Source organism: Hakea prostrata, chromosome 10 (genome assembly GCF_041222555.1).
Source record: "Hakea prostrata isolate BN-2017 chromosome 10, UWA_Hpros_2, whole genome shotgun sequence".
NCBI classification, from domain to species: Eukaryota; Viridiplantae; Streptophyta; class Magnoliopsida; order Proteales; family Proteaceae; genus Hakea; species Hakea prostrata.
This window is the reverse complement of record NC_142609.1, coordinates 6,720,517-6,743,919: the sequence shown is the minus strand read 5'-3', so window position 1 is coordinate 6,743,919 and position 23,403 is coordinate 6,720,517. Positions and strand designations below refer to the sequence as shown.

The 23,403-nt window shown below is 37.9% G+C and overlaps 2 protein-coding genes across 3 annotated transcripts; both read right to left on the bottom strand.

Moving 5' to 3' along the window:
• Positions 1 to 352: 352 nt before the first annotated feature.
• On the bottom strand, positions 353 to 4,102 carry LOC149001763 (BURP domain-containing protein 16-like). Its single transcript, XM_089137177.1, has 2 exons — positions 3,983 to 4,102; positions 353 to 1,135 (listed from the first exon to the last, which is right to left on the bottom strand). Exons 1-2 carry the CDS (start codon positions 4,100 to 4,102, stop codon positions 353 to 355), a joined length of 903 nt encoding a protein of 300 aa, XP_088993303.1.
• On the bottom strand, positions 3,140 to 22,790 carry LOC149001762 (protein RETICULATA-RELATED 4, chloroplastic-like). Of its 2 annotated transcripts, XR_016170453.1 has the most exons (9): positions 22,089 to 22,790; positions 21,425 to 21,493; positions 7,551 to 7,682; positions 7,384 to 7,437; positions 7,230 to 7,274; positions 5,874 to 6,013; positions 4,420 to 4,545; positions 4,211 to 4,319; positions 3,299 to 3,958 (listed from the first exon to the last, which is right to left on the bottom strand). XR_016170453.1 is itself a non-coding variant. In XM_089138988.1 (8 exons), the coding sequence occupies exons 1-8, from the start codon at positions 22,608 to 22,610 to the stop codon at positions 4,271 to 4,273; spliced, it is 1,137 nt and encodes a 378-aa protein (XP_088995114.1). In that variant the 5' UTR covers positions 22,611 to 22,790; the 3' UTR covers positions 3,140 to 4,270. The 2 variants fall into 2 exon arrangements, 1 of the variants encoding a protein (XP_088995114.1); XM_089138988.1 differs by having other exon boundaries at positions 3,140 to 4,319.
• Between the last annotated feature and the right edge of the window lie 613 nt (positions 22,791 to 23,403).

Sequence of the window (23,403 nt, the reverse complement as noted above, 5' to 3'; positions counted from 1 at the left end):
CTTACCTACTAAGAGGGTCGAACTCAAGACCTCCATCAATGCATGGGATTTCAGCATGATATGTTATATCGAAGTTCTATTTGGATGTATTTGTCATCCAAATAGCATAAGAAATGACATGTAAACAAAATGGAGAACAAAAGATAATGAAATCTTCAATGCTGCATTAAAGCCTTTGTCAAAGCCATCCCATTCTCATTTATCCAATGACAAACTTCGATTAGACCTGGACCAAAACCCAATAATTTAAAAGCAAGATGGTTTGGATTCCATACTGATGTGTCAAAATGGCATGCCATGATTGCTTGGTTCACTTTTTTCTGAGCAAGCAGCAAATCAATTGCATATAGCTTTACTTTTGGTAAAACATGGCAATAATATACTTGGAATGGGAATGGCTGACTATGACATAGGGCGAGTGGTTCAAAAAGTTTCCATGGATGAGTTTCACAACTCCTATTGAAACATTCTTATATGATCCATTGACATTCTCAGTACTCCATATGTGAATATTATGCCCAAATTCCTCAACAACAAAATCAATTAGATCCTCGGCAGATGTTGCACATTTGATTAGCTCATCTTGAATGGGACTCTTCTCACATACTTCTAGGGTGTCTTGAATGTATTCATCCATTTTGGATTCATCCACCACATCAAAAAGCTTCTTCAACTCCTTTGTATGGGTAGAGGAAAAGGGGATTCTTGAAGCAAGGGATCGTGGCAAAAATGATCTGTATGACATTGGATCTCTTAGATCAGGGATAGGCATGAAACCCCCTTCTTTCACCATTGACTCGCGAAAATATGGTAATCCACCTTGGCTAGCAACCGACAACGGTGTTAAATTTGGAAGCTCATACTTGAATTTGACAAGAATCCATTCTGCTAATGGTGGTAGGTCTGTGTCATTCATTTCATTCATAACCAATGCATTTGTAGAACAAGCAATATTAGCCTGCTTACAAAACTTATGCAGATGGGAAGCCAATTCATTTTTATCCAAAAGCTCTATAAATGTCACTGCTTGACGCGGACTCAATGGAGAAGCTTTTGCAGCCAACCAACGTGGAGTGGGTGGATGACCAATATTCTCTTTCCAATAAATTGAAAATGCATTTTCAGCTTGAGAACCCTACAATTTCATAGAGAAAAAATGTCAACTAAATAATAAAGATAAAAGGAAGAACAGGCAATAAACAAGTTAAAAAGGATCAAGATGGGGAAATCCTACACTAAAGTGTTCTATTATCAGAAATCCAAGCAACAAGATGAGATGTGACATGGTGAAAAAATGAAGTGAGAATGTGTGTTCATAATGAATTGTTTGGTGCAAGAAAAGGGTGGCTGGGACTCAAATTTATATACAAAAAAAGTTTTGTTTCCATCAACTAATAAAATTGAGTTCGAATCATGTCCTAATATAAGGACATCCAAGACACTCTACAAATGCTGATGCTGAGTCCGATAGGGTTTCAATACTATTAGAATCACAAAAATTAATACAAAAATTATCGCGTATACAATGTAAAATGCTACTCAAAAAATATCTCTCTCCGAAAAACATATTTGCAAATGAAAACCAGGAAGATACAAGAAAAGCAGATTCAACAACAGGGACTTAAACCTACTGCTTTTCAAATGTTATAGTCTTATAGATCACTTAATTCCTCTAACATTTAAAAAGTTAATGTCCCGGAGTTTTGCTAAATTAAGAAGGCATTTTTTCGTGAAGAGTTTCAACCATAAATTTTTAAAGGTCCTTAAAAAAAATCCCACATGGTTGGCTTTTTAACATTACCCTTGTAGGAACGAATATTTTGCCAATTGAATAGAAATGCATTACCATAGAAAGAAAACATTCTGTGGAGAAGAAGCCCTGAAATATTATCATAATAAGCATAGTTGCTATACAAGGAAAGTTTGCTTGTCTTTAAATTTTTTTGATTGACATGCTTTAGAGGGTATCAATGAATTGGCATTGTGTTTTGTCAAATTCAAGCATATCACCACGAGGCCATAAAATATCTTGTTGCAAACAAAGGGGAGAACTAGAGAGTAAGCTAAAGCTAAGCAAGTTTCTTGGACTTCCAATGAAGAAAGAGTGGATAATGTTAGAGAGGCAAGACTAGTAACGCATTGGTGAAGGGAGATGCTAATGTTGTAATATTTTGAAGGGAAGGTAGTGGCTGAACAGTCGTGTAAATTGCTTGGGTGAATGCTTTTACAAATCCAACCATTCTATTTGATAGAATTAAATATGAATTGTCCATTATTAGCGGTTAAAATTTAATGGTAAGTATTTACACAGTAGTCCAGCTACATTTATGCATGTTTTGAATTATAATAAATGTATTTTTATTTATTGGATCCTTGGAATTAATTAAGTAAAGTGCTGATATTGTTTCTTTATTAGCAAAGTTTAGTCCCACATCAGAAACCGAGAAATTGGGAGTCGGGTTAATTAATAGGTTTTTCCTATTATTTACAATTTATAATAGCAGGACATGCTAATATGTGTCCATGTTGTATGAGCGAGATCACGCCCACGCAGCATGTGCAGTAGGGGGCTGTTTAGGTGCACACCACTTGACACGCTTGCATCGCTTCAAGCAAAATCTAAACTGCTTGTTTGTTTTGATCAACAGTCGATCAAGGTGAATCCAACAAGATCCAACGTATAGATTAGCATCAATAATCCATCCGTTATAAAGATATATCCATATCAACACCGCCAATCACTCTAGACCATCAAACTGTAGGCCAAATGACCCGACAGATAGATTCAACTGTGTATGGATGTGACTATACAGAAGGGGTACCTATCTATATAGAGTCATGAACTTGCAAAATAGGTACCTCTTTGCCTATAGGTACCCCTAGATTCCAAAACAGATTACTGTTTTTTTATATGTACTATGTGTTTTAGGTTAGTAAGGGCATAACAAAACCTGAAAAACAATTGTTGGACTTTCTTGTATACTGGTAGAAAATTCACTGTAACCCGTTTGCGCACAATAGTGGGGGCGAATTAAGTTTTAAGGAAAGTGACGCTATAGCACACCTGAAAGTGTCAGCATCTAATCTTCTCTTTTGTGCTATTTCAAATACATCTTTTCCAACAGCTTAGAGGCATCATAAGGTGCTGAAACTGGAAGCAGGATACATTCGGGGCATCTCTAGGCCCGCTATTCCAGATGTGATCCTGTTAAGCTTATCAGTGGTTTCATCATGAAGAGACCTGCGGAATTCTCAAGATCTTCCTTAACTGAAAACATTATCATTGATGCTGATACATACACTGAAACAAGCTCCCACAGAACATGTTACCCAGAAGACTGACCCCCATGGATGTGGCAGGACACTTTAGGGTTCTGGGGCTATTTTGTAAGGAAAGGGGTACCTCTTTGTACAAACATATCTCTACACATTCAAATCTTTGTTATTGGATAGTTCAACCGCATAACCTGGCTGCTTAGATCAAAACGACCATTTGATCTTATATCTTTTCACTGTAACAGTTAAATTACCAAAATAAAACTATCCTTTGATCGAAGGTCAACCAAATAACATGCAAAATGTGTCTGCCAAAAGCACCTAAATAGCCATACAATTCACTGCCAACACATGCCTGTGTCCATTCAGATGGTACATCGTCCTCACACATCCACCATAATGTCTACCTCGCAAATCAATATATTAGGAAAGGCACTTCATATTAAATCCAAGAAAATATAGATGCATTATATTCAAAATATTACAACAATGTAGCCTCTTGGCCAATTAGAGCACATGTAGGGACATCAATAGATGATATCATGCGACCATGTAGCCTTCTTCTCCAGACGCACTGTAGCAATTTACAGCTTACTACAAATGGCCAGATCGGCTCAGCACATGAATTTCTCTCTACTGGCAGTTCATATGCACTTGTTTGAGATTACAATGGAAACTAAACCTGAAAAAAAATGGATGACTTTACAGGGATTTCCCAGGAAAATGGATGCGATTCCGAAAGAACTTCCCAGAAACCTTCATCTTTCATATTAAGATCTTTATGCCTGTCCCCATGAACCCCTTCTGGGAGTCTGGGAGACGACATTCTATGGGAGACCAACAGCTCCAAGAAGCATTGTTCAGTCACTTAAATGGAATTTCTGGAAAATCTATTTTCAACAAGTAGATGATTTGATAAAGAAAAGAAGAAAACCTGATCCTTTTCTTTTCAAAGGAAACTTATATTTGGGACCCAGTTGTAATCTCGTTTGCACTATTCACGAATCTTTTGAATACCTACCCAACGAGCATAATCCACCCACCTGTTTAGGCAACATTTATCTCCAATTTTAGTACAGGACAACAGAAGGGAATGGGATTTGATTTGAAAGACTTCTAAAAAACAGAGTTCAAGAAACTCACATGAGTGACCCTAAGAATGTGTTGCCTGTCCGAACAGCAAAGCAGAGTGCACTCAATGCAACTTTTTGATTGTGTAGCATTGGTTCCAAAATTCTTTGTTCAATTACACCAGCCAATATCTGGTACCTGTTTAACAAAGAACATATTGTTAGTCAATCATGTTGATGAGGTATGTTGACCACGTAATCTATATTCCATGCATTCCCAATCCACAAGCCCAAAAACAGGGGGGAAAGAAACCCATGTCTATTCGTGATGTATGTCTGGAACTTCCCACATTGACTATTGCAAAAACGTTAGCTCCAAAATTCTCTCTTCATTGAACCTTCTTAACTCACCAAAATCTGTGAGTTCTTCAAATTTACTAAATCATGAACATTTTAATCTAGAAGTGTAGCTTATAGATTCAAACACAAAAAATGCACATGCACACACACTAAAAGGGCTATATTATACTTGTGAACTAGGGCTTGTACACTAACTTGGCCATGTACAGTCCCATCAGACAGCTTGCCATTCTGGTGGAGGTCTAATATATAACAATTGAATAGGAGTTGAGCTTTCTAGAGAGAACTGTAGGGATCCTCTCATAGGGCCTTATCCCATTCTGTAATCAAGTGGATGATAACTTTTTATCTTTAGTGTTGCTGTTTAGGCACTAGTAATTGATGTACCATTTGCAACCTTTCATATATATATATAAACTGCATATATGTATAAACTGGTTTCTTGTTTTTACTGGTTTTGTGGGGGGGGGGGGGGTATGCAGAGAAAACAGATGGAACTGATTCTATATTTCAAGAATATGTGATGTTACACCCTACAGAACTCCTTGGTCAAAGTAATGGAATCCAGAAAATAGGAGGGCAATAAAGAGTATTAATAACAATAAAAGAATGGGTGCAAATTTTTTACAATTAGATAGTTGTTATCTGTCTTGGTCCGCAGCAAAGTGGAAATCAGTGAGTATAAGTAGATGATCAATACTTAATTTTACAACTCTTCTTCTAGGTATGTTCTAAAACCCAAAAAAGCAAGCTAAATTTTATACTTCACTTTGAGTATTATCAATGCTCTACTGGCACCTCCAACATTTTGTTGAAAGTTTGAATTTATCACTAACACAAAGCATTTGAGTTTCTTTCTCCTTAACCCTGTATAATCTTCTTTTTGCAAGTGCTACACTTCTATGCAAGTGCACGTACCATTTGGTTTCTTTTGCTAATCATCTGCGATCAATGGCATTCTGGCAGATTTTTCAAATTTCTGGGTAAATACTGAATTTTAAATTACTTATTATACAGGAAGGTTAATATCATTAAAAGGCGCAACGAAAACAAAGAGAAAATGAAACAAGGACTGGGCAAGAATTTATCTAGTTACCAATGCAAACATGGATAGGTTTTTGGACAAAGAAGTAGCCCAGATGCTGACATCTTTCAGTATCAACATACCTAAGATTGCTAGAAACTGCCATGTAGACACCATAAGCAACACTGGTTGATAATACAGGAACATCTTCAGCTTCACCAGCAAAATCCTTGTCCACTGCCTTTCTTGCACTTATCAAGGCATTGGTTATACCTGTACCAGCCTGGAAGAAGAAGTGACATGGTAAGATGGGACTATAAGTAACAAGAGATCATGATAAACAATAATATTTAAAGCAAGGCCAAAAGTGGAGGGAACAATGTAATAAGAATGACCATATAATTAGATGTTTATAAAGATGATCAGGAAATTTGTGGTGAAGGTAACATACAAATTGTGATACGTTTAAAGCATAATACTTAATGAACAAAAACAATGTGTTAAGTAGAGGTGTTGGATTGCTTTGCAAATCAACTTCTTTTTTTCACTTAGAATCCTCTTGCTTCCCTGTAGAAGCCTCCTTCACAATGTGGTCAGAGGACTCTAAAACTAAATCTAGTATGTGTTGGTATTTGGGAATGGGGTTGTAAATCTATTTTTGTTTTCTTGTTTGATATTGATCAAAAACAACAAAATTTGATCATTATTACCATGGGGATGCCCATCCTGGCTTATTCGGGGAGTGGAGGAAAGTTGTAGGTTCTGGCAATAGAAATGCAAGCGATCTATGGGGGGCTTCAAATAAGTAAAGAGAAAGGACTGGCATCTATCTCCAACTGATCAGATTCTAAGCTGGCAATTGGTATAATTAATGGGAAAGTCCAAGAGCCGTGGAAGATTCTAGCTTTAAAAGGGAAATTCTGCAGGAGGCAGCAAGGCTTCCGGGGAGTTTAGGCATGTGTGGAAGGAATAGAACCAGCCAGATTAAAAGTTGGTGGTCCAATAAGGAGATGCGCAAATCCAATGGGGACTGACAGTTTACAGAAGAGCTCAAGGATCTAACTTAAAAAGATGCAGACGTTCCTTTTTTCCTATTTGAGATACGGAATAGGAGGGAATGTCTTCCTAAGCTGGAGTCTCCTCCACCAATTGGGGTTCTAGGAGATTGCCTAATCTATATTCTCTTTCTATTTAAGACATGCTTACCTGCCCAAAAAAATAAAAGAAAAAACAATTTGATCAACTGAACTAAAAGCAATTCCATTTTCAGAGTAAAAATGTAACATTCAGAAACCACTACCCTGCCATTCCCCCTCCCCAAAAGAAAGAAGAAAAAAAAAGTAAATAAAAATGTTGATCAAATGTTCCTAATGATAACAGCATGCCTATCTGCATAGCAATTTGTAAAGATAGACTACATACAACTACAAAAAAAAAAAAAAAAAAAAAAATCTTTACATAAACCACAAGCCTCTGAGAAAAGGCAAAGTTTGACTTACCAAAGATGCACAGGTCCCAACTGCAAAAAGCTTGGCTCCATTACGCTGCATAACAAAACCACTCCTTGAGATACATGCAGTTACTAAATTTATTGCAGAACTATTTTGATCAAATATTTGACATGCAAAGTGATAGCATAACCATTTTGCTTACCACTATGGCACCTATTCTTTGCAAAAATGAATAGGATGATCCAGCCAATGCAACCTGCAAACAGGATTCAAACCAAAAATCAGTGACTCTGGACATTTTACAGAAAGATCCTTCTATAAAATATGACATCAAACATTATTTCAAATTCAATAACCTCTGAAACCAACCTGAAATGCATTATCAGGGCAGCCACTGAAGAACTTAGCAATAGGTCCAGCACTGACTGCAAGTGGGGGCCGAAGAGAGACTGTAGGAGCAGGAAGCCAAACAAGCATAAAATCTGCAATGATGGCCATGAACTAAGAATTGGAATGTGTCAGAAAGATTAAGAGGCTCTCAACTAATAAAAATTATAAAGGAGAATAACTTCAAGTATTTCAACCTGGCAAGATTCTTTAAGGGGACAATCTAGCAATATTATCTTGTGAAAGAAACTTTAATATAAGGTGTAATCACTAGGGGACAATTTAAAAGCCATCCAACCATCCCGGGAAGTCTGATAACAGAATAAGAGAGGAATGTCCAGTAAACACTTCAAAAATCACTAGTAACAAGGAAGTGAGGAAAGAGACTTCCCCTAGTTACAAAGTCAAACATGTCCACACAAAAAGGCATGCAGCTACACACTGCAACAAAACATTAACCAGGTCCAAACCACATATAATCAAGAACATGTATTGCACCGTTCACAACAACAACAACAACACTAAGCCTTGTCCCAACTAAATGGGGTCAGCTACATGGATTCTAGCCCTCCAATTAGTTCTGTTTGAGGCCATGCTAGATCCAAGGCCGAAGTTATGCATATCCTTTCTCACCACTTTTCTTAAGGGATCTTAGGCCTGCCCCTAGCTCTACTAGTTCCTTCAATTTGGATTATATCACTTCTCCATACGGGAGCATTTATATATTAAACGTTGCACAATTTAATATATAAAAAGTCATTCAAAGGAATCCTGAATAAAAAAAAGTCTTTTAATATATCTATTTTTATTCACCCAAAAAAAATCCTTAAAAAAATGTTTCAAGTATGAGTAAAGACATTCCTTGAGAGAATACCCTGCACTGATATACTACCAAGGGCCAACATTTGGCAACCTAGTGAAGTAGCACCCAGGTCTTCAACAAAGGGGGCATCATTCCCATGCCATGTGGTACAAAAATGAGTATTAACATCACAAAAACTCCAGGAGAATAGGACTCACCTTACCATTTAGGAAGTGAGAGTCCAGCAAGTGTGAGCATGCAGTGAACTATAATAAATACATAGATGGATAGTTGCATTGTACTGTTACAGTATATAAAATACCAATGTGAGATGAAACTATAGATGTTTTCTTGAATCTTATTAAATGGGTGAAAAAATGACAAGGTAGAGATATTTTGTTGAATTTAATCAAATCGAGGGGCATGACTAAGATGCAAGATTAACATGGAGAAGAAAAAACAGGTCTTCAAGATGGCAAAGAATTATGACATACGTAGCTCTTTTCCTATTGATTGGCAACGGTGCTCCCCAGGACTATGTCCACAATTCTAGAAGGTTTCTGAAGGAGATATTCTTATAAGTTCTTCTCTTCTATTGGTGAAAGACACCTTAGGTAAGTTCTTGTTGAAGGAAAAGAATTTGGAGTGATAATTAGGGTTAGCTATCTAATGAGGCCAAATCACAAAACTATGCCTTTGAAATCTTTAGTTTTCAAACAACCATCCTTACAATATGTTTTATGAATTATTTTAAGGTTATAATGTTGTCTAGATGGGTTGGGGCCAGGCATGGTGCAATAGTTATGGTTGCTCCATTATGACCAAGTGACCACTCATTTGAGTCTGGAAACAGCCTGTCAACAAAAGTAGGTGTAAGGCTGAGTAGACTCCACAGTGAAAGGAACCTTTAGCACTGGGTATGTGAAACAAAACAAGAACCGAGAGAGATTGAGAGAGTGAGAGAAAGAGAGAAATCATGAGAGAGGAGGAGAAGAGCCTTGGCTCAATGTGAGCAGACTTGATGCCTTTATTTTATTTTAAACTAATATTTATAGAGGGCAGTAACCCTAATTACAACTCATAACTAAGCATCCAGAACTTGATGAACAAGCAAGAGTCCATAACTTGGTGAACAAGTTAGGTAAAGCTTGCATAGGCCGCACGCTAACACACCCCCTCAAGCTGGAGCATACAAGTTTCCCACACACAAACACTTGCAACACTTATTAAATGAAGGACCAAACAATGCCTCTGTAAAAACATCAGCAATCTGATCAATAGAGGTAACAAATGGAGTAGACACCACTCCTGTCATAGCAGCATCAAGACCAAAATGAAGATCCACTTCCACATGTTTCGCTCTTTCATGAAACACTAGATTACTTGCAATATATATCAAAGCTTGATTATCACAGAACATTTTTATGGACTTTTGCACAAACCAAGTTCTTGAAGCAGAGAGCGAACCCATAAAATTTCAGAGACCGCATAAGCCATAGCACAGTACTCTGCTTCAGCACTAGACCTGGCCATAGTAAACTACTTCTTACTTCTCCGAGTGATGAGACTACCTCCCAGAAATAAACAATAATCATAAGAAGAGCGTTGATCATCAAATGCATCTCTGCAATCCGCATCTGAATATGCCGTCAAAGTAATGCTTAAATTCTTTTATATACAAGTCCTTGGCCTGGTGCTTTCTTTATATACTGTAATATTCTGCAGGCAGTATCCCAATGATGTCGTTGGGATTCTACTTATACTGACTCACTACTCCTACTGTATTCGAAATATCCGGCCTTGTAATAGTCAAATAAATAACTTACCGACAAGTCTTCTATACCATTGTGGATCATCAAATTCTATACCCTCATCAATCGTCAGTTTATGATGGGGATCCATAGGGGTTTCCATTGGTTTACAACCAAGCATTCCAGTCTCTTTTAAGAGATCCAATGCATATTTGCGCTGAGACAGTCCTATTCCTTTCTTATTTCTTAGAATCTCAACTCCAAGAAAATATTATAGATTTCCAAAGTCCTTCATTTGAAATTTCTGATTAAGACATTGTTTCACTTCAGCAATCCCTGTGATATCATTTCCAGAAACGATTATATCATTGACATAAACATCCAAAATTGTTATAGCACCATCTCAATTGTGCACAATCATCGAATGATCAAAATAGCATGGCCTAAAACCAGCAAAAGTGAGGGTAGTAGTCAATTTATCAAACCAAGCATATGGTTATTTCTTAAGGGCATAAATAGATACATGTAACCTACATACCTTACCAGACATCCCCCCTGAGCAACATATCCAGGAGGTTGCTCTATGCATACCTCTTTATGTAAATCACCATAGAGGAATGCATTTTTAACGTCCAACTGGTATTAAGCCAATCAAGATGAGCCACCAAAGATAATAGTACCCTCATAGATTGGATATGAGCAACTGGAGAGAAGGTCTCATAAAAATCAATGCCATAGGTCTAAGAAAAACCTTTGGCCACCAAACGAGCTTTCAATCGCTCAATACTCCCATTGGTCCTATGCTCTTCACAACATAAATCCATCAACACGGAGTCAACTCTTTCCCAGGTGGTAAGTCAACCAACAACCAGGTATGACGATCATATAAAGCAAACATCTCTTTGTTCATGGTGGCATGCCAACTAGGGTGAACAAGAGCATCATCAACAATAGTATAAATAGAAGTATCCAACTAATATGTGGCTAAAGCTCGGTAATGAGTGGCTAAATCAGTTATAGTAACATAATCTTAAATGGGGTAAACAGGATGAGCTTGATATCGGGTTGGACAGGTACAAATGTGCTTACCTTTGAGGACTATAATCGGAACATCGAGATCTAGCAACGCAAGAGGAACTAATGGCGTAGCAGTAGAAGGCAAACCAGCTATTTGAGTCTGACCATGTTTGTTATTCCTAGCATATTGCTTCAAGGGTACTGGTTGGGAGGAATAAATAAATGGTGGTTGTGCAAAGTAGATGGAGTTGGGTTGCTAGAAGTGGTGCACTAGGGTCCAAAGTATCGGCGGGATGGCAGGGTCACTGGGGGGTGGTGAGGGAGTTAATGTCAATAAAGGTAAAAAAACATCCAGGTCTGTGTCGATATGCAAATCAGTACGATTTTCATTATCTTAAGGAAAATCAATAAGACCAACTGAGGTGGATCAAAAACATCATCAGGGGAAAAATCAATGGAGGATAAATAAGATTGATTTTCAAAAAAAAGGTTACATCTGCACTGATAAATTGCTTACAAGTTTCAGGATCATAACATTTATATCCCTTTAAAGTTTTAGAATAGCCTAGGAAAACACATGGAGATAATTTATCACTAGAAGCTGGTGAATTCTAAACAAAACACACACCCAAAGGTATGTGGTGGAATGTGAAACAATAAAAAACCATAATAAACAAAAGAAAATGGAATTTGGTCATCCAAAACAATTAAGGGCATTCTATTTATTAAATAAGTGATTGTGAGAATAGCATCACACTAGAAAAATTCAAGCACATTCATTGTATCAATAGAGAAGAGCAGTTTTGAGAAGATGCCTATTTTTGTGTTATGCCACCCTATTTTGTTGAGGAGTGTAGAAGCAACTAGTTTGATAAATCATGCCCTTCATACCACAAATTTCAGAAATAGAATTTTGAGTGTATTCAAGGGCATTATTAGTTCTTAGACAGTTAATTACTGTGTCAAACTGAGTAAAATTTTCCTAACAAAATTTTTCAAAGACAAATAAAAACTCAGATCGATCTCGAAGTAAATAAAACCATGTCATTCTTGAAAAATCATACACAAAAGTCACAAAATAATGAGAAATTATTACAATTTGCAATTCGACACAGACCCCAAATGTCCGAACGAAGTGAAGCAAATAAACTATTTGTTGAAAGAAACGATTGTAGTAGAATGGCTTATTGATCCATGATCTCAAGCCCTCTATTTATAATTAAGTGGAAAGTAGACTATTACAAGGAATAGAAGTTTACAAGAATGCAAATTCTAATTTAACTCCTATACAAACTCTTATTAGACTCCTAATAGAATCCAACACTCCCCCTCAAGTTGAGGCATGGATATCACACATGCCCAACTTGACCAAAAAAGTATAAAACATCTGTCCAGGTAAACATCTACAATTTGATCTTCAAACTTATAGATTACGTCTGCCTTATAGACTTCCATTTGCTTTGTCCTCATCTTTACTGCAACTTTATGTCTCCAAGGAAGAACGCCCAAGAAAAAAGGTAGAATCTTCAAATGTTGAGAAGACTAAATTTCTGCGCAAATCTGAAGGAAAATATATTTTTGGGGTAACAATTGCTAGGGTAAAACAGCCAAAGTGAAACTTTTGATTTGCAGCAATGTTAGATCTTTAAAGGGAAAGTTTGCCAAGGGACAATCTCCAAAGGTAGGGGAAAATTTGTCAAGATAAGTGACAATCTCCAAAGGTAATAGAGATCAAGTTCTGCAAAGGTCAAACGACAAATCTTTCGCAAGGTTAGATCTCCGAAGGGAAGATGTCAAGTTAAGGGGCAAATCTCCAGGGTTAACAGAGATCAAGTTCTGCATAGTCAAAAAGATAGCTCTATAGCAATGTTAGATCTCCAAAGTAGAAGATTACGAAGGTAAGGGACAAACTTTCAAAGGAGTAGAAGATTGCAAAGGTAAGGGACAAACTTTCAAAGGTAACAAAGATCAAATTCTACATAAGGAAGTCTACATGAAAGGCATTGAATTGTAGACATCTTCAATCTCCCCCTCACGTGTAGCTTTACACGTGGGAAAACAATAACAAAGGAAAGGAAGAAATTGTAATGGTAAGATAAAAGTATCATAAAAAGGTATGGATAGAAATCAGGGTAAGAAAAAAATCATTACCATGGAAAAAAACTATTCTAACCCAAACGAAAAGAAAGCACAATGGAACAAATCTAGAGAAAATGACAAAATTTGAAAGGGGGTTGACCGAGCCTACGGTGCCACTGATGAAGGTCTGATATTACCAAATGGATCGGATTAGAAGATGTAGTCAAAGCAGAAGTAGATCCTCCAATCGGCTCGAGCAAATAAAGTCCATTTACCATGACCAATCTCCTTCCCCGGGACCAGATCCTGAAGTAGCATGGTAGGAGTTGGTAGGGGTAGTAGAGGAAGCAGTGGTCGATGCTGTACCGGCAGTAGAAGACTGCAGAATACGTCGCAGAGTAGCGAACTCCTACTGTGAAAAACCAACATCTGCAGAGGGTGTGGTGGAAACTGTCTCAGAAAGATTAGCCTTTGGTTTTCCCTGTCTTTGTGCTCGTTTTTGCTCGAAATCAGCAGGCTTCCCATGCAGTTTCCAACAATTTTCCTTGGTATGATATGGTTTGTGACAGTGCTCACACTTGACAATCTCCTTAGCCGGATCAGATTTAGTGCGAACAGACTGTAAAGCTGATTTCTCCATAATAGGAGTATGAAGCATAACTAATCGACGACTTTCCTCACACTGAACAAGAGCATAAGACTGTTCTAGTGTAGGAAAGGGAGAACGACTTAAGACTTGCACTCTGATCTGATCTTACTCCACGTTCAAACCTGCCAAGAAGTCATATACTCGAATCTTATCAATGTACTTCTTACATGTCGCCACATCATCTGGATTAGTGGGGTGATAATCCCCATAATGATCCAACTCTTGCCAAAGAGATTGCAACTCAGCATAATAATGGGCCATAATTAGTTCCTTTTGGGTAGTCTCATGAAGTTTCTTTCGTAGCTCATAAACCTGTGCATCATTCCCCAACTGTCCATATGTTTCAGTAGTAGCCTTCCAGATTTGGGCTGCAGTATCAAGTAATAGGTAACCCCGGGCAATATTTGGATGCATGGAATTCAAAAGGAATGACATAATAAGAGAGTCATTTAATATCCATTTATCCTGTAAAACACCTGTGGTAGTGGGTTTGATAGTGGTGCCCGTAATGTATCCAACTAGTCGTCTTCCAGCAATAGTCAGGTAAGCAGATCGAGACCAAATCAAGTAATTTGTGCCATCAAATCTTACCGAAAGAGAATGAAAAATGGAAAAATATTCGGATCCAGTGGGAGCAGTAGTATCATCAATAGTTGTCATGTTGACAAAATTATCTGCAGTTCTTCAGTCTTCACCCTTTCGAAGTAACAGAAACGTCACAGAATGCAATAGCCGAACAACCCAAACAAGTCTAAGTAATGACAAGTCTAGGTAATGATATGATATGAGCCAATTCTTCTTCTTTTTTTCTTTTTTCTTTTCCTGATTCTGATTCTGATTCTGATTCATGTTTCTGTTTCTGATTCTGATTCCTGATCCTGATTCTAAAGTTATGGAAAATCACAAACAAATCCTGTGATTACGATCGATATTCCGCGATTTGGGTGTGATTAGACGATTGATATGCTGCGATTCAGACAAGCGATGGGCCGAAACTGGTTGTATTCTGCGATTCTGCGATGAAGAACAGCCCCTGAGAAATCTCAGATGAAGAATCGATCCTCAATTGCAGGCTTAAGAAGACTAATCGAAGAACCTCAATCGCAGGTTTCAGATGAAGAATCAGAGAAAAAAAAAGTTGCAGGAGTAGCGGAAGCTGCTGCAGTTGCAGAAGCAACGGAAGTTGCTGATTTCTTCTTCTCTTCTTCTTTCCTCTGTTTTCTGTTTCAGTTGGCGACCAAGACGGTTGCAAATTCCTGCGACTGTTGTAGAAAAATTCTGCGCAGAAAATTCAGCAACAATTGGAGAAAATCTGCGATGGGTTTTGCAGAGAAAAAAAGGTCTTAATAGAGGCTGGATTTCGATGGATTTTGACACTCTGGATTTCGAGGCAGCCAGAAAGAAAGGGCAATGGATTTCTTTTTTTTCTTTTTCTCTCACTTCCCTAATCGTATTTAGGCTCTGATACCATGTTGAAAGAAACGATTGTAGTAGAATGGCTTATTGATCCATGATCTCAAGCCCTCTATTTATAATTAAGTGGAAAGTAGACTATTACAAGGAATAGAAGTTTACAAGAATGCAAACTCTAATTTAACTCCTATACAAACTCTTATTAGACTCCTAATAGAATCCAACACTATTACTACGAGGATTTATTCTAGAGGGAAAAGTAGTGCGACAATGTTTCCCTAGCTCACATGCTTTGCATTAAAAAAATGTTGACAATGGAATTTCGGGAATCACAAGCCTTAGACGATTTAGGGGTAGGTGACCTAATTGGACATGCCAAATAAATGGGTCAATACCACGAACAACAGCAAAAACAGGAGCACAAACATCATGCAGTGAAAAATAGTAAAGCCCATCCTTTATATGCCTACCACCAATTGTCTCCCTTGTCCTGAGATCCTAAAATTCACAATGAGTAGGAAAAAAGGTGACAGAGCAATGTAAGGCATGGGTTAATTGACTAACAAATAATAAATTTATAGGAAAATTAGGCACAAGTAATGCAGAATTTAAAGGTAAGGTGGAGGATAAAGGAATTCTACTGATACCCGTAGCACGGGGTAATGGTACCATTAGCAAGACTAATAAACATATCTTGGTCAATTTGGTTTAAGGTAGAAAAGAGGTTAGATCTACCCGCCATATGAGTAGTTGCACCTAAGTCAATAACCCAAGGGGTAGGGAAGATACAATAAAAGCAATAGTACTTGTATTAGCGAGAGCAGGCGTAGGTGGTGGTGGTAGAGAGCGAACGGACTCTAACTGTTGAAGACGTTTTAGAAGATTCGAATAACTGCCATGCGAGATGGTAGTTGATTTTTGCCAACTTAGTTGAAGTAGATGCCATATCAATAGATTTACCGTATCAACAAAAGCCGCATTAGCCAATGAATCAGCTCACTCAGGTTTTCCGTGTTTGTTCCACCATGTTTCCTCAATATGATTTGTTTTGCCATAATGAGTACAAAATCTAAAACTGCGATCCACATAATCAAATCGACCACACTTCCTACTGCAAGAGGACCCTCGGCCTCTGGTAGATGAAATTGAGCCACAGCCTCTACCTACTACCATGGCCAAATGTTCAGAAGAATTACCTAGGATCTTCGGTACCACCAATCACTGAAGCCTGGAAAAAATTTCAGTGACAAATGGAACCGATTCTCCCACTAGATAGTACCCTTCATTGTAGCATATTCAGGATCTAATCCTGAAAGAAATTTAGCCATGAGAAATTCTCTTTCCTATTTCTTTAATTCAATAGCATCTGCAATGGCCGGCTGGTGAACAAATAATTCTTCAACAACTCCTTTGAATTAACTGTAATATTCCGGAAGAGTGTTTCCATTTTGCTTGAGATTAAATAACTACTCATAACGATCATAAATACAAGTGGTATTCTTCTCCTGGGAGAAAGTCTCCTTCAAATCATCCCATATTGCCTTTGCAGTAGAATGAAAAATAACTGTAGCAGCGATTGACGGTTCTATGCTGCTCCAAAGCCATATCTAAATGATGTTATCATCCTTAATCCACGATTCACAGTTTGTAACTGAAGCAGTATCTTTCGAATCAAGTACAGATGGAGAGTCCTTTAGATGCTTCGATTTGCCGTTGCCTCATATAAAAGCTTGGACAGACTGCACCCACGATAGGTAGTTTGCAATTCCATTGAGTTTAATAGTGGTAATTTGCAGCTGAAGCAAATTTGGTTTTGTTGAATCCGCCATGGTAAGAGTAGCGCAGCAGTCCAAGAAGTAGTAGTATTAAGGTTTAGAATCGACCGATCTTGTCTATCGCATCTATCGCATAGAGTAGTAAAGTAGCAACTTTAAGCTGCGGTGAAGACTAAGGAACTAGAGTTCGGTCAGCCGAGAAAAGGTCTTGAGAAAGAGAAGAGGATGGCGGTGGAAAGAAGAAGAATGGACGGAGGGGTTCTCAATCTATTTAACACTGCTCTGATACTATAAAACAAAACAAGAACCGAGAGAGATTGAGAAAATAAACAACAACAACAACAACAACAACAATAAGCCTTGTCCCAACTAAATGGGGTCGGCTACATGGATTCTTGCCCTCCAATCAGTTCTATTCGAGGCCATGCTAGATACAAGGCCTAAGCTATACATATCCTTTCTCACCACTTCTCCTAAGGTTATCTTAGGTCTACCCCTAGCTCTTCTAGTTCCTTCAATATGGATTATATCACTTCTCCGTAAAGGAGCATTTATAGGTCTCCGTTGAACGTGGCCGTGCCACCTCAAACGACTTTCTCTAAGCTTATCACTTATGGGAGCAACTCCCAGCCCAACTCTAATATGATCGTTTCTTATCTTATCCATCCTAGTTTTGCCACTCATCCATCTTAGCATCCTCATTTCTGCTACACTGAGTTTATCTATATGATTCTTTTTAACAGCCCAACACTCTGCACCATACATCATAGCTGGTCGAACAACGGTCCTATAAAATTTTCCTTTAAGCTTTAATGGAATATGCCGATCACATAAGACCCCGGACGCACCTCTCCACTTCATCCACCCTATTTTAATTCTTTGGGAAACCTCATCTTCCAAATCACCTCTTTTACTTATGATTGAACCAAGGTACCTAAAACAATCACTCTGAGAAATCTCTTTATCGTCAAGTATCACCACCTCATCATCTGGCCGATCATGACTAAAGTTACAAACTAAATATTCTGTCTTCGATCTACTAAGTTTAAAGCCTTTTGATTCCAAAGCTAATCTCCATGATTCTAATTTGGTATTAATCCCCACTTGGGTCTCATCAATCAACACAATATCATCCGCAAAAAGCATACACCAGGGGACCTCATCTTGAATGTCTTTGGTTAATTCATCCATTACCAATGCAAATAGATATGGGCTTAAAGTTGACCCTTGATGTAGCCCAACTGTTATCGGGAATTCATTACTTTGTCCCCCCACTGTTCTAACACTAGTCACCGAACCATCATACATATCCTTAACTATATCTATATATTTACTTGCAACACTTCTTTTCTCTAGTACTTGCCAAATTAACGCTCTAGGGACTCTATCATAAGCTTTTTCTAGGTCAATAAATACCATATGAAGATCTTTCCTACATTCTCTATACCTTTCCATAAGTCTCCTAATTAAGTAAATAGCCTCCGTTGTAGATCTTCCTGGCATAAACCCAAATTGTGAGCAGACTTCATGCCTTTATTTTATTTTAGACTGATATTTATAGAGGGCAGTAACCCTAATTACAACGCATAACCAAGGGTCCATAACTTGGTGAACAAGCAAGAGTCCATAACTTGGTGAAGATTGAAGAAGTTAGGTATGGCTTGCATAGGCCGCACACTAACAGTATGTCCTTTGTTTAATGTTGTCTACACTGGTCCTCATCAAAACCGTTACCATAAGCCAACAATTAGTAGATATGGAATGAGCCTATTTTCCAGAGGAAACAGATGCCAGGTTCTGTACAATTCCTACATAGACTCTCAAGTGCTGTCAAGGATAGAAGGATATTCTAATTATAGTGTAAATGGGGTTTCTTGGTGGTCTAATGCTAGATGCGACTTATAAAGAAGTTCAGGGAGATTGGGGAATACACCTTTGAGAGATTTTAGGAAAACATTCACCACCAAGAGTTTAAGCATCTTATTAGATATCAGTATAAGTTAAATACCGTAAGACATGTAGAAGAGGTGCAATAGTTTTGCACTAAGGAGAGTGACACATGCACCAAGCAGTTTGATGACCTGGATAATTTACTTCTTTGCAATGCCGGGTTCATGCAGGTTAAGGTGTCTATGATCTATCATGTTAGCAACTAAGTGCATTACTCAGCCTCCACTGGCTTACTTTCTTTGGGGGAAGGTGGGGGGAGCTGGTGCAAGTCGGAGTTGGTGGAAAATCATCTGTGTGAATAATGCAACTAACTGGCTTCGTTTCATGTACATGTAGCCTTCCTTAATTTTCAATTCATAGGGAAAATATGTTAAATGTGTCAACATATACACATATTTTGATTTGTTTAATGAATTAGGGCAGAGCGTTCAACATTTTCAATCATATATAGATATACATTTTGGCCATACAACTACGGGCACTAATTGAAAAAGAAAGTAGGTTGTTCTCTTCTGCAAGTTTAATCTACAGAATACTATGACCAAACTGAACTAAACTCTGTAATCTGCTCAACAGATTCCAAGCAGAAAACCTAGCTCCAGGATTGAATTTTAGGGGGATAGCCATCTGGCAGTAACAGGAAATTGTGCATACTAGTATGATTTGGGATCTACCACATGAATCGTTTGCCAAGAAACTTGAGCATTCAAGATGCTGGTATGCACTTATCCTAAACCTGTCTTTGTTCTGAGTTTACCAGCAGTTTGTTGGTTGCACATCTATGACTTCAATTAAAGAACAGGCAAGGAGGCATATTTACCCACTCAGGCTCAGTTCCCAGGCTACAAGAATGTACATTAGTAGAAAAAGAATTTCCAGTTCTTGGGCCTATCTTCATTCCCCTAAGCTTTAGAGAACTGGGGAATGAGTATGTGTACACTTCCTCACCAGGAATTGTGAATGGCAAAACTTCTCACTTCTAATGGTATATTTCTTGCTTCAAGGAAGAATAGGCATTTAATGAAATCTGTTAGGCCCTCAACTGATCATTCCCTGAATGCAATCTGGGGCAATCAGATTCAACCCTCATCTGAGGTTCATTACTTCATGGGGGAGTGGCTTCCAGTAACACTCGGGTACTCAAGAGTTACATGTGATCATCCCTACTAACTCTTTATCCCAAATGCAACTGACCAACCTAAACAAGCATTATTCTGAGATATATAAAACTGGAGAAAAAAATGAAGGTAAAGTAGGAAATAACACTCAAGAAAATACACAAATTTATGTAGTTCAGCTTGTAGCCTACCTCCACACATTAAGACAATGTATGCTTGTTATTGCAAATTTGCAAGGATATAAACACTCAAGGAATTCACTCAACCCATGTCCCAATTACACCCAAAACCTCACAATAGCATAGAAAAGAAAAACTAACTTCAAGAGAGAGTATCTCTCACACTACTCTATGCGGTTCACTTGTTCTTGTTTCACTCAATGAACAATATGTGTACCCTAATTACAAAATACATTGGAAATTATGGATTAGGACATATGCTAGAAGTAAACAATCATGTTTACCACATAGGTGGTTATGATCAACTCACCCTGCAAGATGTCGACCTAGCTTTAAAAGACTAAATATGTGAATACATGTTTAGCTACCTTTGGCTAGATGCTAAATCATAATTGTCAAATGTGAACATACCATTGGTCAATGTGAATGCATGCATGACAAATCACTTTTAGTGCCTTCACATTTCTCACATGTGAACACATGCATGGCAAGTCATATTTGGTGAATTGGCAAAAAAACATCTTTATCAAATGTTGAAGGCTTGATGAGACACCCTTGATGACCTTGGCAAAAGCCACATTTCTAACACTGATCAAGTTGTGATATGAGATATTGTTGAACTATTTCTAGGAGAATCCAAACATAGATCAGGAATGCTGATATAAAAGACTTCAGTTCCAAATTGAAAAATCAAAGTAAGTCTAACAAAGACAAATAAATTGATTCCCTAAAAAACTCCAAACCTCTAGTACCATCTACACAAATTCTATCAAAGATGCTTTATATAAATAAATGGTTATATGAGGCAGTAGAACTTTTCAGAGTTCAAATTACTTACCTTTTTAAATTACGGTACTACTTGATGTAATATATTTAACATCCAAATTTAAGCACTTGATAGTGAAGTCAATGACATAGTTGACATCTTTTTCCTAAATTAACATCCTTTCAGGGATTGGCTATAATAAGAAGCATCTGATAAACCACTAAGCAAGTGCTGATTGAGTGTTTTAACCATTTTCAGTCCAATGCATAAACAGCTAAACACAGAAAACAAAAATAGTTCAATATTTTCAATATTTTCAATATTTTCCTTTCTATATTCCCTACATGGGGTTCTTACCACGTCAGCCAAAACAAAATCGAGCTCCTTGAAAAAATTCTCTCTCCGTCGTTCCCACTCTGCAGCAGTCTGGCAAATTTAGAGCCAAAATATTACACACAATTTACAAAAAATTCAAACCCAACAAAGTATTATTTGGAAATGAATTAGAGAGAAGAGCCTGATTACATAATACATGGTCTGAAACCCAATTACAGAGTATGGGAAAGTTAAAGATTTGAATCTCTGATCATACCAAGACCCTGAAGTAGCATTCCTAGTTCATTTAAAACTAATAAATAAAAGAAAGTGCAAAATCCACAACAAAGACATCGTCAGTGTCTAAGGTTAGTTTCAACTTTCAAACGTTATCAGGTCTTTTTTTAGGACCCAAAATTTGTCTAACCGTCCAAAACTAAAAAGTATTGCCAGTGCGACTCTGTGACATGCTAAGAATAGAAGGAAGAAAATAAGTTCGAGTCCGGATAACAGAGTAGTGCCTTGTCTAGGACACATCTAAGCAATACAATGCACGTGAAGAGTTCAGTCTCAGCGGACAGGGAAAGGATCTAGGTTCAAAACCGTAACCTCCCTTAATTCTTCCTTCCAATCGTATACACAAGAGCGCATTTTTTAAGAAAAACCAAATGGCATTTTAATCAAACAGTGAAATCAGCAATTAAACCTTAGTGAAGATGCCGACGCCGCACTCCATAGAAACTTTGGCCAAAAATAGATCATCAGCCAGGAGCCTTTCCTTGAACCCTCCGAACTGAAGCAACCACCGGAAAAGCGGCGACTTCTCCAATTGAAAAAAACGATGCACAATCGATCCAGGAATCCTCCCAGCCTCAATCGCTAAAGCCAGATCCGAAGGTATACTATCCAAAGATCTGCCAACCTCCGCAAGGGCAAGGATCGCCTCCGCTTTGTTCCTATCGCTGGCATCATCTCCTTCACCACCTCCTCCACCTCCACGACCACTGTAATTCCCGCCATTTCCACCACTGCTATTGTCTCCGCCGGAGGAAAGCACAATCATCGGCTTCCGTCTCCGATTTGTCTGCCATTTCAGCAAGGAAGTCGAATTGGAAAGTTTGAAGCCGGCAAAGCCGCGTAGAGAAGAATTAGCTGAAATGCAGTGGTAGTTGAGCTTCGGAAGGGAAACAGAGCATGTCGACGAATTGAAAATGGTAGTGATCGCCATGGCCTTTCCACTGGTGCTTGTAACCCCTCTGGTTCGATCTGATGGAGCTTGAGAGAGAGAATTTTATTCGGTTGGTGAGGGTTTGATACTTTGGTGGAGAAGCTAAAATAATGACTACGTGCGTGGTCTGTTAGAAATGGAGAGTGAGTGAAGAAGGAGAGAGTTGCAGAGTCCACGTCTAATTAGGCTGAAACTGACAGGTCAGCTTCCATAAACGACCGGGAGCGAGATTCCGATCCTGCGTTGGCAGATCAGATAAAAGTTTTGTGGCACTGGTTCTTTTAAAAAAGTGCGAAAGTCAAGCAAGTAAAACCAAAACCCAATGGTTCGAAAATTGCCCAATAAAAAAATACTTTTACAAAAAATATATTTGAACAATTTGGAACCGAGGGTTTTTTTTTCTTTTTCCTCTTTTTCTTTGAGAGGGGGGCGAGGGTGGAGTTGAGTTGAGTTGAGTTGAGTTAAGATATTTTTAATAAGAAAATTATATTTTTAGAACAATTAGTCAAGCCCCTTATATTATAGCTTAATTATTATTCTATCCTTTGTACTTTTTAAAATTATTAATCCAATCTAAGATTTGCCTTTAAGTTCCATTGGTTAGGGATAACATGACATTAGCTTTTTTTCTTTTTTGGGGGGAATAGGTAATTTATATATTATTGGGGATGAGAGCATGGTAAAACATTTTGGCGAATTTCATCCACTTTCTGTGAGTGGCGAACCAAAAGATCCACTGGAAAACGAGGTTAAACAATGTCATCGAAAAATCGTTGAATATCGTTGGAAAGAT